This window comes from Pseudophryne corroboree, chromosome 9, assembly GCF_028390025.1.
Source record: "Pseudophryne corroboree isolate aPseCor3 chromosome 9, aPseCor3.hap2, whole genome shotgun sequence".
NCBI classification, from domain to species: Eukaryota; Metazoa; Chordata; class Amphibia; order Anura; family Myobatrachidae; genus Pseudophryne; species Pseudophryne corroboree.
This window is the reverse complement of record NC_086452.1, coordinates 408,417,814-408,435,295: the sequence shown is the minus strand read 5'-3', so window position 1 is coordinate 408,435,295 and position 17,482 is coordinate 408,417,814. Positions and strand designations below refer to the sequence as shown.

General features: G+C 46.8%; 1 protein-coding gene across 1 annotated transcript in view; it reads right to left on the bottom strand.

Moving 5' to 3' along the window:
- Positions 1-1,044: 1,044 nt before the first annotated feature.
- Positions 1,045-17,482, bottom strand: part of CEP15 (centrosomal protein 15) — a 36,174-nt gene continuing 19,736 nt past the window's right edge. The window contains exons 3-5 of the mRNA XM_063938833.1: positions 15,356-15,473; positions 9,895-9,969; positions 1,045-1,589 (exon numbers count right to left, since the gene is read on the bottom strand). Of these exons, the coding sequence (XP_063794903.1) occupies positions 1,395-1,589; positions 9,895-9,969; positions 15,356-15,473 (388 nt within the window). The 3' untranslated portion in view covers positions 1,045-1,394. The remainder of the gene's footprint in view (positions 1,590-9,894; positions 9,970-15,355; positions 15,474-17,482) is intronic.

Here is a 17,482-nt window from a genome sequence, read left to right as displayed (position 1 = left end):
CGTAATTCCCTAAATAAGCCATCCATTCCGGTGTCGACTCCCTAGAGAGTGACATCACCATTACAGGCAATTGCTCCGCCTCCTCACCAACATCGTCCTCATACATGTCGACACACACGTACCGACACACAGCACACACACAGGGAATGCTCTGATAGAGGACAGGACCCACTAGCCCTTTGGAGAGACAGAGGGAGAGTTTGCCAGCACACACCAAAAACGCTATAATTATATAGGGACAACCTTATATAAGTGTTTTCCCTTATAGCATCTTTTTTATATATTTCTAACGCCAAATTAGTGCCCCCCCTCTCTGTTTTAACCCTGTTTCTGTAGTGCAGTGCAGGGGAGAGCCTGGGAGCCTTCCCTCCAGCCTTTCTGTGAGGGAAAATGGCGCTGTGTGCTGAGGAGATAGGCCCCGCCCCTTTTTCGGCGGCCTCGTCTCCCGCTCTTAACGGATTCTGGCAGGGGTTAAATATCTCCATATAGCCCCCGGAGGCTATATGTGAGGTATTTTTAGCCAAAAAAGGTTTTCATTTGCCTCCCAGGGCGCCCCCCTCCCAGCGCCCTGCACCCTCAGTGACTGCCGTGTGAAGTGTGCTGAGAGGAAAATGGCGCACAGCTGCAGTGCTGTGCGCTACCTTAAGAAGACTGAGGAGTCTTCTGCCGCCGATTCTGGACCTCTTCTCGTTTCAGCATCTGCAAGGGGGCCGGCGGCGAGGCTCCGGTGACCATCCAGGCTGTACCTGTGATCGTCCCTCTGGAGCTAATGTCCAGTAGCCAAGAAGCCAATCCATCCTGCACGCAGGTGAGTTCACTTCTTCTCCCCTAAGTCCCTCGTTGCAGTGATCCTGTTGCCAGCAGGACTCACTGTAAAATAAAAAACCTAAGCTAAACTTTTCTAAGCAGCTCTTTAGGAGAGCCACCTAGATTGCACCCTTCTCGGCCGGGCACAAAAATCTAACTGAGGCTTGGAGGAGGGTCATAGGGGGAGGAGCCAGTGCACACCACCTGATCCTAAAGCTTTACTTTTTGTGCCCTGTCTCCTGCGGAGCCGCTATCCCCATGGTCCTTTCAGGAACCCCAGCATCCACTAGGACGATAGAGAAATACACTTTAATTATCAAACTGTTCACATCTTAAAAATCCTTGCAGTTGACATTTGAGTCTTCATAATTCAGCTTTGGCATGCTGAGACTTATAGTTCAACAACATCCAGATTATCGCTGGTTGAGGACTGGTGTGGGAACCCAGATGATTGCTGGGGATTTACGTACCTGTGGATCACTCACTACAGCTGCCAAGAAGGGGACTGTCAGTACTGCAGTTTCTAATGAATGAAAGCCATGTTATTATACACCTGCTGTGTATATACAGTCAGCCAAGAACTGAGGCTACTTTGGGAAGGTGTTTGAGTTGAAGCCAGAAGGGGGCAGGTTCTTTCTTTTTGGTGTCTGCAGAGTTTGGGAATGTTTCAGCTTCTGTTTTGGCTGATGGATTTGTTTCATACCAAAAGGCAACTGAGCTTTTCCTAGCAGAAACTGCTCCCATTTAGGGAGTTCTTCTTCCACGGAGGCCCAGTACAGATTCTGAAACACATAGCAACAGTCTCTTATTTAACCTAGTTACTTGCATTTATAGAAAATAAAAATATTTTTTTTTTGCATTACCTTTTTCTCTCATAAAATAAGAATTTACTTACCGATAATTCTATTTCTCGGAGTCCGTAGTGGATGCTGGGGTTCCTGAAAGGACCATGGGGAATAGCGGCTCCGCAGGAGACAGGGCACAAAAAAGTAAAGCTTTTACCAGATCAGGTGGTGTGCACTGGCTCCTCCCCCTATGACCCTCCTCCAGACTCCAGTTAGGTACTGTGCCCGGACGAGCGTACACAATAAGGGAGGCAATTTGAATCCCGGGTAAGACTCATACCAGCCACACCAATCACACCGTACAACTTGTGATCTAAACCCAGTTAACAGTATGATAACAGAAAGAGCCTCTTAAAGATGGCTCCTTAACAATATAACCCGAATTTGTTAACAATAACTATGTACAGTATTGCAGATAATCCGCACTTGGGATGGGCGCCCAGCATCCACTACGGACTCCGAGAAATAGAATTATCGGTAAGTAAATTCTTATTTTCTCTATCGTCCTAAGTGGATGCTGGGGTTCCTGAAAGGACCATGGGGATTATACCAAAGCTCCCAAACGGGCGGGAGAGTGCGGATGACTCTGCAGCACCGAATGAGAGAATTCCAAGTCCTCTTTTGCCAGGGTATCAAATTTGTAGAATTTTACAAACGTGTTTTCCCCCGACCACGTAGCTGCTCGGCAGAATTGTAATGCCGAGACCCCTCGGGCAGCCGCCCAAGATGAGCCCACCTTCCTTGTGGAATGGGCCTTAACAGATTTAGGCTGTGGCAGGCCTGCCACAGAATGAGCAAGTTGAATTGTGTTACAAATCCAACGAGCAATCGTCTGCTTAGAAGCAGGGGCACCCAACTTGTTGGGTGCATATAGTATCAACAGCGAGTCAGATTTTCTGACTTCAGCCGTCCTTGAAATGTATATTTTTAAGGCTCTGACAACGTCCAACAACTTGGAGTCCTCCAAGTCGCCAGTGGCCGCAGGCACCACAATAGGTTGGTTCAGGTGAAACGCTGATACCACCTTAGGGAGAAAATGCGGACGAGTCCTCAGTTCTGCCCTATCCGAATGGAAGATTAGATAAGGGCTTTTATAAGATAAAGCCGCCAATTCAGATACTCTCCTGGCGGAAGCCAGGGCCAGTAACATAGTCACTTTCCATGTGAGATATTTAAAATCCACCTTTTTCAATGGTTCAAACCAATGGGATTTGAGGAAATCTAAAACTACATTTAGATCCCACGGTGCCACCGGAGGCACCACAGGAGGCTGTATATGCAGTACTCCTTTAACAAAAGTCTGTACCTCAGGAACTGAGGCCAATTCTTTTTGGAAGAATATTGACAGGGCCGAAATTTGAACCTTAATAGATCTCAATTTGAGACCCCTAGACAATCCTGATTGTAGGAAATGTAGGAAACGACCCAGTTGAAATTCCTCCGTCGGAACACTCCGATCCTCGCACCACGCGACATATTTTCGCCAAATGCGGTGATAATGTTTCGCGGTGACTTCCTTCCTTGCCTTAATCAAGGTAGGAATGACTTCTTCTGGAATGCCTTTCCCTTTTAGGATCTGGCGTTCAACCGCCATGCCGTCAAACGCAGCCGCGGTAAGTCTTGAAAGAGACAGGGACCCTGTTGTAGCAGGTCCCTTCTCAGAAGTAGAGGGCACGGGTCGTCCGTGACCAACTCTTGAAGTTCCGGTTACCAAGTCCTTCTTGGCCAATCCGGAGCCACTAGTATTTCTTACTCCTCCTCACCGTATAATCTTCAATACCTTTGGTATGAGAGGCAGAGGAGGAAACACATATACTGATTTGTACACCCAAGGTGTTACCAGTGCGTCCACAGCTATTGCCTGTGGATCTCTTGACCTGGCGCAATACTTGTCCAGTTTCTTGTTGAGGCGAGACGCCATCATGTCTACCATTGGTCTTTCCCAACAGTTTATTAGCATGTGGAAGACTTCTGGATGAAGACCCCCCTCTCCCGGGTGTATATCGTGTCTGCTGAGGAAGTCTGCTTCCCAGTTGTCCACGCCCGGGAAGAACACTGCTGACAGTGCTATTACGTGATTCTCCGCCCAGCGAAGAATCTTGGCAGCTTCTGCCATTGCACTCCTGCTTCTTGTGCCGCCCTGTCTGTTTACATGGGCGACCGCCGTGATGTTGTCCGACTGAATCAACACCGGTTTTCCTTGCAGGAGTGGTTCCGCCTGGCTTAGAGCATTTTAGATTGCTCTTAGTACCAGAATGTTTATGTGAATAGACTTTTCCAGGTTCGTCCATACCCCCTGGAAGTTTCTTCCTTGTGTGACTGCTCCCCAACCTCTCAGGCTGGCGTCCGTGGTCACCAGGATCAAATCCTGTATGCCGAATCTGCGGCCCTCCAATAGATGAGCCTTTTGCAACCACCACAGAAGATATACCCTTGTCCTTGGCGACAGGGTTATTCGCAGGTGCATCTGAGGATGCGACCCTGACCATTTGTCCAACAGATCCCTTTGGAAAATTCTTGCATGGAATCTGCCGAATGGAATTGCTTCGTAAAAAGCCACCATTTTTCCCAGGACTCTTGTGCATTGATGTACAGACACCTTTCCTGGTTTTAGGAGGTTCCTGACAGGTCGGATAACTCCTTGGCTTTTTCCTCGGGAAGAAAAACCTTTTTCTGAACCGTGTCCAGAATCATCCCTAGGAACAGCAGACGTATCGTCGGAAAACAGCTGCGATTCTTGGAATATTTAGAATCCAGTCGTGCCGTCGAAGAACTACTTTAGATAGTGCTCTTCCGACCTCCAACTGTTCTCTGGAACTTGCCCTTTTTAGGTCGTGCAAGTAAGGGATAATTTAGATGCCTTTTTTCTTTGAAGAAACATCTTTTCGGCCATTACCTTGGTAAAAAGGCCCGGGGTGCCGTGGATAATTCAAACGGCATCGTCTGAAACTGATATTGACAGTTCTGTACCACGAACCAGAGGTACCCTTGATGAGAAGGACAAATTTTGGACATGGAGGTAATCCTTGATGTCCAGGGACACCATATAGTCCCCTTTTTTCCGGTTCGCTATCACTGCTCTGAGTGACTTTATCTCGATTTGAACCTTTTATGTAAGTGTTCAAAACATTTTAGATTTAGACTATGTGTCACCAAGCCGTCTGGCTTCAGTACCACAATATAGTGTGGAAAAATAATACCCTTTTCCTTGTCGTAGGAGGGGTACTTTGATTATCACCTGCTGGATATACAGCTTGTGAATTGTTTCCAATGCTGCCTCCCTGTCGGAGGGAGCCGTTGGTAAAGCAGACTTCAGGAAGCTGCGAGGAGAAGATGTCTCGACTCTCCAATCTTTACCCCTGGGATAATACTCGTACGATCTAGGGGTCAACTTGCGAGTGATCCCACTGCGCCCTGAGACTCTTGAGACTACCCCCCCACCTTGAGTCCGCTTGCACGGCCCCAGCGTCATGCTGAGGACTTGGCAGACGCGGTGGAGGGCTTCTTTTCCTGGGAAAGGGCTGCCTGCTGCAGTCTACTTCCCTTACCTCTATGTCTGGGCAGATATGACTGGCCTTTTGCCTGCATGCCCTCATGGGAAAGGAAAGATTGAGGCTGAAAAGACGGTGTCTTTTTTAGCTGAGATGTAACTTGGGGTAAAAAAGGTTGGATTTCCCAGCTGTTGCTGTGGTCCCCAGGTCCGATGGACCGACCCCCAAATAACTCCTTCCCTTTATACAGCAATACTTCCATCTGCCGTATGGGATCTGTATCACCTGACCACTGTCGTGTCCCTGACATCTTCTGGGAGATATGGACAACGCACTTATCTTGATGCCAGAGAGCAAATATCCCTCTGTGCATCTCACATACATATATATAGAATGCATCCTATTAAATGCTCTACATGAATAAAATATTTTCAGTCAGGGAATCCGACCAAGCCAACCCAGCACTGCATCTCCAGGCTGATGGCGATCGCTGGTCGCAGTATAACCACCGTATGTGTGTATATACTTTTTAGGATATTTTTCCAGCTTCCTATCAGCTGGCTCCTTGAGGGCGGCCGTATCTGGAGACGGTAACGCCACTTGATAAGCGTGTGAGCGCCTTATCACCCTAAGGGGTGTTTCCCAACGTACCCTAATTTCTGGCGGGAAAGGGTATAACGCCAATATTTGCTATCGGGGTAACCCTACGCATCATCACACACTTCATTTTATTTTATCTGATTCAGGAAAAACTACAGGTAGTTTTTTCACTCCCACATAATACCCTTTCTTGTGGTACTTGTAGTATCAGAAACACGTAACACCTCCTTCATTGCCCTTAACGTGTGGCCCTAATGAGAAATACGTTTGTTTATTCACCGTCGACACTGTATTCAGTGTCCGTGTCTGTGTCTGTGTCGACCGACTGAGGTAAATGGGCGTTTTTAAAACCCCTGACGGTGTTTCTGAGACGCCTGGACCGGTCCTAATAGATTGTCGGCCGTCTCATGTCGTCAACCGACCTTGCAGCGTGTTGACATTCTCACGTAATTCTCTAAATAAGCCATCCATTCCGGTGTCGACTCCCTAGAGAGTGACATCACCATTACAGGCAATTTCTCCGCCTCCTCACCAACATCGTCCTCATACATGTCGACACACACGTACCGACACACAGCACACACACCGGGAATGCTCTGACAGAGGACAGGACCCACTAGCCCTTTGGGGAGACAGAGGGAGAGTCTGCCAGCACACACCAAAAACGCTATAATTATATAGGGACAACCTTATATAAGTGTTTCTCCCTTATAGCATCTTTTATATATATACAATATCGCCAAAATCAGTGCCCCCCCTCTCTGTTTTAACCCTGTTTCTGTAGTGCAGTGCAGGGGAGAGCCTGGGAGCCTTCTCTCCAGCTTTTCTGTGAGAGAAAATGGCGCTGTGTGCTGAGGAGATAGGCCCCGCCCCTTTTTCGGCGGCCTCGTCTCCCGCTATTTTTGAAGTTAGGCAGGGGTTAAATATCTCCATATAGCCTCTGTGGGCTATATGTGAGGTATTTTTTGCCTCTAATAAGGTTTTTATTTGCCTCTCAGAGCGCCCCCCCCAGCGCTCTGCACCCTCAGTGACTGTTGTGTGAAGTGTGCTGAGAGGAAAATGGCGCACAGCTGCAGTGCTGTGCGCTACCTTTATGAAGACTCAGGAGTCTTCAGCCGCCGATTTTGGACCTCTTCTCTCTTCAGCGTCTGCAAGGGGGCCGGCGGCGCGGCTCCGGTGACCATCCAGGCTGTACCTGTGATCGTCCCTCTGGAGCTAGTGTCCAGTAGCCAAGCAGCAAATCCACTCTGCACGCAGGTGAGTTCACTACTTCTCCCCTAAGTCCCTCGTTGCAGTGGTCCTGTTGCCAGCAGGACTCACTGTAAAGTAAAAAACCTAAGCTAAACTTTCTCTAAGCAGCTCTTTAGGAGAGCCACCTAGATTGCACCCTTCTCGTTCGGGCACAAAATCTAACTGGAGTCTGGAGGAGGGTCATAGGGGGAGGAGCCAGTGCACACCACCTGATCTGGTAAAAGCTTTACTTTTTTGTGCCCTGTCTCCTGCGGAGCCGCTATTCCCCATGGTCCTTTCAGGAACCCCAGCATCCACTTAGGACGATAGAGAAAATGTAATACTGTATAATTTTCCAATACTTATCATTCCAAATATACAGCTGCCGTGGGGTTTCCAGTTCGGTGATCCGGTGTAACCAGTGCCACACCCTTATCATATTGTACAAGTAGTGTACCAAAGAGGACTATGGGACGTCTAGTTCCACACACGGTAAGCATTATAAATGCACAAATATAACATGGTTGCATGCCAACACAGCAGACATATGGGCTGATTCAGATGCAGTTGCAATGTTGACGCAGTAGCGATCCTTTTTTAGTGAACAGAGACAGCCACCGAAGCTCAGCAACTGCATATTCCTTCGCAACGCAAATGTGAAGAACCATGACTCCCAGAGTGCCTCTATAGCCGTGCAGATGGCCAAGGAAGCTGCGACGCTGGCTCCATATACGAGATCGCAGTCGCACAACGAGGTCACGACTCGCTTGCGTTTTTGTAGACCCTCCCTGTTACCTCCCCCAAACGGACTCTTCCTGTCACTCACTCTGCGATGGTATGTAGCGCCCTCCACTCTCACTGGTACTGTATTCCCCAGTATCCCATCCGTTGACACGTGCTCTTCTCTCCTCAGACACCCTGTCCATTCCCATGGGATTCCCTCCTGGCAACTTCCAGTCCCTTTCCCAGAAGCCTTTCCTCTCTCCAGTGGCATACTGTCCCCCTTCTCCTCTCCTGGAATCCAGCCTCTGACACCCTCCCAACTCTCTCCCAGCAGCCTGTTCCCTGGGACTACCCATGACCACTAGCATATTTCTGTCACATATGAGACCCGCACTAATGAAAGAAGGGGGCTCTGCCGGCATTAATGAGATTGAAATTAGAAGTGAAGTGAGACCACTGAAAGGAACGGAGAAAGCTTGCAGCAGATTGTACAGGATAAATGATTGCAAGACTAGTTGCTATGCGCAAATGGCAGCCAAATGGAATACCTCAACGGACAACCTATACATTCTGTTGTTAGAGAGGGACTCGCAAGAGTTAATGACCATTATTCAATTAGGGAACGGAGCACATAAGACAGGACACAGAAATGCTATTCACAGTCCCTGGGAAAGTCAGACACAGCACTTTGGAGAAAGAAGTGACTGACAGCTTGATCCTTATCAGCAGTAATACTCACTACACCACCTGGCAGTCCTCTACCACAGACCTCTCTTTTGCTTTTTTCACATTCTCTCCATCCCCATCCCACGTAATCACCTTACTCCCAACCGAGCCAAACGGATCAGCACCTATTTCCATTTTCTAAATGAGACCTGCGCTATAACCATCAGTCACATGATATATATTATATTCAATTAAAGTCGGATCCATTCCGACATGTATTTGTCGGAATGGATCCGACAACCCCTATTCAATCCCATCTAAAATTCGACTTTTTCAAGTCGAATTTAGATGGGACCCAGAGGAGGCGAGGGGGGGTGAGCCGCGGGGGAACAGCCGGCGGCAGCCAGAGGAGATCAGCGCTACGGAGTAGCGCTGCAGCAGGATGTCACTCAGCCGCCCGACCTCACGGCAGCTTCCACCCGGACTGAGATGGTCGAAAAGGGGGCCAAAACCTGTCGGATTTGGCCCCGTTTTCAACATTAACACGTGGACCGGCAGCTATTCCGCCGATCCACGTGCTTTTCAAAAAGTCGAATGCCTCGACTTGTCGAAAAGCATTGAATAGGTCGAATCACGTTTCGACCTTAAAAAGTCGAAAACTGCGGTCTTTTCGACAGACGGCAGTTTTCGACTGCAATTGAATATACCCCTAGTCATGAAGATCACTGGCAATCAGGCATAACAGTAAAATCTACTGAATGCAGTTTTCAATTGAATTAGAGTTGACAAAGAGTAAAATATTGCATAGATCTGAGGATGGAGGCGCCTGGCCCCACTCAATTCACAGGGGTTTGCACGGGATGTTCTAGGGGTGCCCGGGCACACCCTAATCCTGGCCCAGCACAGGAGCCATTAACCTCTTTATGGCACTATACATGCTAAAACAAGTCTGTGAAGTTTCATGTGTTACAACATCTACAAGGTATACGTTTAAATTGCCGACTGTCGGGATCCCGGAGTTCAGGATACCGACGCCGAAATCCTGACAGCTGGCAATGCCGGCAGCCGGAATACCGGCCAAACAGGACTATTCCCACTCGTGGGTGTCCGCGACACCCATAAAGCGGGAATAAAACCTGTGGCGAGCGCAGCAAGATACCAAGCCCGTAGCGTGGCGAGCACAGCAAGCCCTTAAGGGGACTCTTTGCGCTCGCCCTGCTGCCGGCATACCGTTGTCGGTATATTGAATGCCGACATCCCGGCCACCAGTAAATCCTACTGAACCCGTCCTGACGGGTTGGGTTTGTTTCATCGGTGGCCAGGATCCTGGCGGTCAGCATACAGACGCCGGGATCCCGGCCATCCGTATGTCGGCAGGGGGGTGAGCGCTCGCCACACAAATGGCCGGGATGCCGTTATCGGTATATCGACGGCCAGCATCCCGGTGATCAGGAACCTGCACTATCTAGATAAGAATTTGGAGTTTAGTAATTGTGTGTATTCCGGAAGTCCTGCCTGCCATGAATACCGACCTCCAGCTCAACCACAGCACGGTCAGGGCTGACATGTGATCTTCGTCTTAGAGTTTTCTCAGCTATTTGCAAATCCTGTAAGAGAAGGAGACGTAGAAAATACCATTTGGTTACAACATTTTCTGTTTCTGAACTCAATATTAGCAGTTTCAGATCTTTCATAATTCCTCTCTAATATACAGGATAATATCTCTCAGATTGTAGTCCACTCTCCTCTTACCCATTGTTTCAGACACACCGGGGGCGAACGCATGGGGAAGGGGAGTCATCGCCCACCTGGTCTATTTTAAACAGACCGAGCAGTACGAGAGACAGGGGCAGTTGTAGGGGTGTCTTAAGACAGGAGGGGGTCAGTGTACAGTTTCCGTCCGGCCCCTTCCTCTCTAGCTGGCAGCGCAGCGACTCTGTCAGCCTTAGGGTCACTAGGAAACCCTAGCACTGTGCCAGAGTCTATTGCGAATGCGCAGGTGTCCAGGGAAATTGCTTAGCGGCCATTTTCCCAGTGATTTTCTTACTGTGCATACACGAAATGCTGGGAAAATGGGTGCCATTTTCTTGGTGATTTGTGCAGCGCTGCTGCAGACGTGCGAGACCGGAGGAGAAAGTGTTCAAGAAATGGGTGCAGGGTGTGCAGTGTGGGCCCCTCTGGACCCAGGGGCCTGTGTGCATCACACACCTTGCACCTATTATGTAGATACAGATGGAGCCCTGCTCATCTATCCCTTTAATAGGATTAACTGAGCCAGGGCTGTCGGACTTAATCCCCTGTTGTATTGTTCTCTCTGTATTGTATTGCAGCTGAGAACAATAGATGAAAGGCTTATGCTAATAAACCTTGGTGCACCATGGCACAGCAGAGAAGGCTGGATGAGCGTGACTCCATCTGTATGCCACTGGGTAGATATAGTAAGCCTCGGAGAGTATTAATGTGGAGACCAACCAATCAGTGCCTGTTATTTTTCAAACACAGTCTGTAACATGGCAGTTAGAAGCTGATTGGCTGGTTCTTTATCAGTCTCCAAGGCTTAGTACATCTCCCCTACAGAGAGAGAGAGAGATGCGGTTATGGCCATTGGGACTCAGTGGACTAAACTAAACAGTTGCATTCATGATATGTACAACTGTGTTAAGGTGCATACACACGGTGAGATTCGGGACAACCCCGATTCTCACTGTGCGATAGGGACTAGGTCGGTATTGCAAGTATAGATGACTGTGCTTGCGATACTGGCTTTGTCCGATTTTGGCTAAGTGTCAATTTTGACTATCTTTTCTACGAGATAGTGAAAATTTACTTGCCTGCGCAGTCTATATAGGCTTGCGATACCGACCGTGCGGGATCTCGCATCGGCATCGCATTGGGATCTGCACTAACATCCCTTACGATTTTGACTATATAGTCAAAATCGTAAGAAAAAATCTCACCGTGTGTACACACCCCAACTGAACAGCACCAACTGTTTTTTCTTTTCTTTTTTTTTAATAAATTCTAGTTGTTAGTCAACTTCTTAAATGGATTCTTTAATTGTATAATATTATTTTTCTATCTATGTATATATGAGGGAGAGTTATAAGCACACAGCTAGGTACGGCCCCATCTGGAATACTGTGTCCAGTTCTGGAGACCCTATCTCCAGAAGGATATAAATACATTAGAGAGTGTACAAAGAAGGGCAACTAAAATGGTGCATGGCCTACATCACAAAACTTACCCGGAAAGGCTAAAAGATCTTAACATGTATAGTTTGGAGGAGAGAAGGGAAAGGGGGGACATGATAGAAACTTTCAAATATATCAAGGGTCTTAACAAAGTTCAGGAGGGAAACATTCTTCAAAGGAAAAGAAGTATTAGAACTCGAGGGCATACATTGAGACTGGAGGGGGGGAGGTTCAGGGGAAATTTAAGGAAAAATTACTTCACAGAAAGGGTAGTGGATAAGTGGAATAGCCTCCCATCAGAGGTGGTAGAGGCTAAGACTGTAGGGCAATTTAAACATGCTTGGGACAGGCATATGAATATCCTTACAAAGAATTAAGGTTAAAAAAGGGTTGAGATTGCCTAAAGGATAAAATAAAAAAGGGGCAGACTAGATGGGCCAAGTGGTTCTTATCTGCCGTCAAATTCTATGTTTCTATGTTTACAATCCAAACCAACATGTGGTATCTGCACTCAAATGGAAAAGCCATAAAAATTGTAATTAGGGAGAAATGAATGGTGTACACCCAAGTTACTTGTACATATAAATGAAATTGTTACTGACTGTAATTGTAACATATCTTGGAAATGTCAACCTAAGCAGGCCATATATCAGGCGGGTGATTCCTACATCCCAAGAACACTTATCGACGAAAATCGATGATCAGCGATCCAGAAGGAAATCAGGAAAAAACTTCATGTTAAAAAACCCTGACTTACCGATCCTGATAATGTAATTGGCGATTCAAGGATTACTAACGTGTTGGATTTCCCTGATCCTGACTGCATTTAGGTCTGAATTACACATTTTGAGAAAAAAAATTCTGTTTATTTTTTGGGGGTTAATTCAAAAACTATGGTGTAAATCCCCAGCAGGGGTGATAAGGGGGCACCTACAGATGGAGTGCCGCAGCCTAGAGCACTCTGTAGTCTTGGCTGCATGTTGCCTGTGGAGTTAGAGAGGCAGCACACTGTCAAGTACACTATGTTTCGCTGCCCCCCTCCTGTACTTCAGCTGTAGGTCCCACTGTCATCGGGACTGGATGACAGCACTCTCTTCTGACTCTACAAAGTAAACTCCTGTGCAATCATTAAAGTCTGGGGGTGGGGTGGGGTGCGGTAACGATAAGCAGACACTCCTGTATAGTACAGTTTAAAAAAGTTGCGTGTATCATTTTTCTAAATGTGCCTTAAAATATACTTATTCAGCACAAACTGTGTGAACGGCATTAAACCATATTGGAACAGGCAGAAAACATGAATTGAGCTTATTGTTCAATGTACTTTTATCTGACTGCCAACATAGGTTGATATTTAGAGTTAGGAGAAAATCCAGTGAAGGATGCAGTTTGCACTTGGACAACGCATATTGCAATGCAGGGGGGGTGCATGGGCCTAATTCGCAAGGTGGTTGATTATCGATAGACTGCGCATGCGTACGGATCGTAGTGCGCATGCTCAATGCCAAACTGCGAACAAAGCCAGAGACTTTTTTGATCGCTAGGCGTGCGCAAGTTGATTGACAGGAAGCAGACGTTTGTGGGTGGTAACTGGCTTTTTCTGGGAGTGTCAGTAAAAACGCAGGCGTTCCCAAGCTTTTTCCGGGAGAGTGTGTGACGTCAGCTCCGGCCCCGATCAGCCTGTTTGTATCGCACTGTAGAGGTAGGGCCTGGGCTGTGCACGGACTGGAAAAATCATTCGATGGTGAGTGAGTTACGAATGGATTTGCAGCTGACCGGCGTTCACATAGATTTCCGCACACGGCGTATGCAAACTTGCACGTGCCGGGTTTTCACTCTGTCTGGGAGGCGACTATCCGATCGCAAATCTCTGCAAATTCGCAGAGGAGCGATCGGGTCTGAATTAGGCCCCATATACGTTCTTTTTGACAGTGAGAAGACTGGCTGCCTTTGCACGAAGTGCACAAATACTGGGCAATGTTATTTTCAGAATGCAATACAGAGCTGAGCTAAGACACACACCTCTCCACACTCTAAATTTCTCTGCACATTTAAAGTGGTGTGTATGTGTGTGCCTTTGTGTACAAACACGTGGTGTAGCAGTGGATAATAAATGATCGTCACATAGTGTAGGCATTCAATGAAAGGTCGCATCACCCTAAATTTGATTGTCTCGTTTTTGTCGAATTGCGAGACCAACGTGACCGATGAAGAGATAATTGGCAAGGAAACAACTGGCTTGCTATGTGAGCCTATCTTTAGTCTGGGACATACGATGGCTGTCCAAGTAGAAAATTCATGTAGATCAGCACCGAGCAACAACACTGCTTGGAAGCAAACACTGTATCTTGCTGGCTCCAGATCAGCAATCAATATACCCCTTGGCAGAAACCAAATTCTAGCAATGCATCTTGTCAGTGAGCAAAACCCACATGCTAAGTCCCCTTCCACAGACACACTGCTGTTGTATCTCCGTGTTCTATCACAATAAGACACAAACATCTACAGATATAACAGTGTGCCATACACAGAGCGTAAAATCTCACTGACACAATGAGAGGAATCCATTCGTGGTCAGGGGGGTGGATTGCTGGGCAATGTCATTTACATGGCAAAGCTTTATGTCAGTGCTATGGCCACTGGGCGTTTATACGCTGGTAACGCAATACGGAAGCAATTTTGCTGAAACAAATGAGAAAGCATTTAGGTATTTCCTAGAGATAATGGGGCTGATTCTAAGTCGCAATGCGCAGGGATCTCTCGGATTTCCTGCGCCAAAGAAGGAAATCAGCTTTTGCGTGTGCGCTGGATCAGGTATGCGCACACTGATGGAGATTGATCCATTCAGTTACAGACCACACTTTCTGTGAAACTTGGTGACGAACATGCGATCGCAAGGTACTCTGCTGTCTGGTGGGCGATGTCAGGGTCATGTAAGCTGATGTCCGGACGTCTGTTTTAACTGGATCTTTTACACCCAGCCTGGGGCATAAATTATTAAGCACTAAGCAAGCTGCCACGGCCAGACAGAAAAGTGGGTGCAGATGCCTCCAACTGTGAGTCAGACCCAGTATGAAAAAAGGAAGGCCCATCATGAATAGACACACTGGGCAGCTGCCCAGGGCCCCACAACTATAGGGACCTCCGAGCAGGGGCGAATGGTGGTCACACAATCCTAGCAGCGAGGCAGCATTCTCTACATTCCTCCCAGCCTGCAGCCACAGTGAATGGCTCTCAGCATGCTGATTGGTGGATTACTGGAGCCATCCAGCAATCAGAGTGCAGCATTCTCTACATTCCTCCCAGCCTCCAGCCAGACAGTGAATAGCTCTCAGCATGCTGACTGGTGGATTACTGGAGCCATCCAGCAATCAGAGTGCAGCATTCTCTACATTCCTCCCAGCCTCCAGCCACACAGTGAATGGCTCTCAGCATGCTGACTGGTGGATTACTGGAGCCATCCAGCAATCAGAGTGCAGCATTCTCTATATTCCTCCCACCCTGCAGCCAGACAGTGAATGGCTGTTAGCATGCTGATTGGTGGATGGCTGAAGCATGTGGAGAAGCATGCGCAGGGCCGCAGGACGGGCATGTTACAATTTTTTCATTGTTTCCCATGAATGGGTGTGTAGTGGCCCCAGTGCATTGCTTTGCCCAGGTCCTACAGTGCTGTTAAGACGGCCCTGCAAGTAAGCCACTCCCTTCCTGGAGGACAGACTTCTGGGAAACAATACATCTCTGTGAGGCTGCTGTAAATGTGAAGCAATAACTAAATCTGCAGGTCTGGACTTTTCATGTCACTTACTTCTAGAATTCCCTGGTTTCTCCTATGTGCTGCCTCTGATGCTTGGATGTATGGCTCAGCGAGTTGCTGTCCGTTGTGAATCTTCATCTCCTCATAGAGTTTATGCTTATCTGCAATTCTAAGCAAAATACATATAGTGGTATATAGGGATTACTTAATTATTCTTTTCATTTCTCATAGGAATGTTTCTAGAACCACAAGATAAAAAATACAATCTGAGGATTATATAACTACTAAAAAAAAAAAAAAAAAAAAAGAACTAACTCCGCAGTTACCTAGGTTCTGTATATTGTTATCAGCATTTGTATTACTGGTTGCAGTGATGTGCGGTGGGGAAGGCAGAGCCTCTCCTGTCATACTAACATATAAGCCAGAGTATTGACTTGATTTTATGAAAAATACAAAGAATAAGTTAGAAATATCTTCTTTGTATTATTCTAATAATTTTTATAGTCCAAACTCTGGAGTAAAAAGTATATGGCAGATGAGGCAGTGCCTCCCGTGTCTATCTTTTCCACACAACTCTGATCAACACTTACCAAATTTCCAGCAGTATATACTGCTGCACCTGTGTATAATGCCCACATGTATATACTGCTGCACCTGTGTATGATACACACATATACTGCTGCACCTGTGTATAATACCCACATGTATATACTGCTGCACCTGTGTATAATACCCACATGTATATTCTGCTGCACCTGTGTATAATACCCACATGTATATACTGCTGCACTTGTGTATAATGCCCACATGTATATACTGCTGCACCTGTGCATAATGCCCACATGTATATACTGCTGCACCTGTGTATAATGCCCACATGTATATACTGCTGCACCTGTGTATAATACCCACATGTATATACTGCTGCACCTGTGTATAATACCCACATGTATATACTGCGCACCTGTGTATAGTAGCCACATGTATATACTGCTGCACCTGTGTATAATACCCACATGTATATACTGCTGCACCTGCGTATAATGTCCACATGTATATACTGCCCACATGTATATACTGCTACACCTGCGTATAATACCCACATGTATATACTGCTGCACCTGTGTATAATACACACATGTATATACTGCTGCACCTGTGTATAATGCCAACATGTATATACTGCTGCACCTGTGTATAATACCCACATGTATATACTGCTGCACCTGTGTATAATGCCCACATGTATATACTGCTGCACCTGCGTATATTGCCCACATGTATATACTGCTGCACCTGCGTATAATGCCCACATGTATATACTGCTGCACCTGTGTATAATGTCCACATGTATATACTGCTGCACCTGTGTATAATGCCCACATGTATATACTGCTGCACCTGTGTATAATGTCCACATGTATATACTGCTGCACCTGGGTATAATGCCTACATGTATATACTGCTGCACCTGTGTATAATGTCCACATGTATATACTGCTGCACCTGTGTATAATGCCCACATGTGTATACTGCTGCACCTCCTGTATAATGCCCACATGTATATACTGCTGCACCTGTGTATAATGTCCACATGTATATACTGCTGCATCTGGGTATAATGCCCACATGTATATACTGCTGCACCTGTGTATAATGTCCACATGTAATTACTGCTGCACCTGTGTATAATACCCACATGTATATCCTGCTGCATCTGTGTATAATGCTCATATGCACCCTTAGGCTCATATATTGTGTGTAAATCTGGTTCAGAGGCTAGCCAGTGCCTCCTGAGCCATTTACCTCACCACACGTCCCTGACTGGGTCTCTCAAAGCTATAAGGATGTACGGAAAAGGAGAATAAGGTAACCATCAGAACATAGTAAAGTTTCAACAAACTTTATTGCCCCTTGTTACAGTCCTGCGGTGTCTTTCTGCCTCTTCCCCGTTAACCATACGGACCTACGCAGTGTTTGTAGATTAGACGAAACCAGTGTGAGAAGGGAGGATTCACCATGGTGACTACAATATCTATTACATTCTGTGACTGATTGACTATTCTGCATGTACACTATTAGGGGGATAACAAAGATTGTTATACTCCGTTAGTACCAGAACAACTTGCTTTTAAACGATTATCAATTTAATAATACTGACCGGAATTGTTCCCTTGC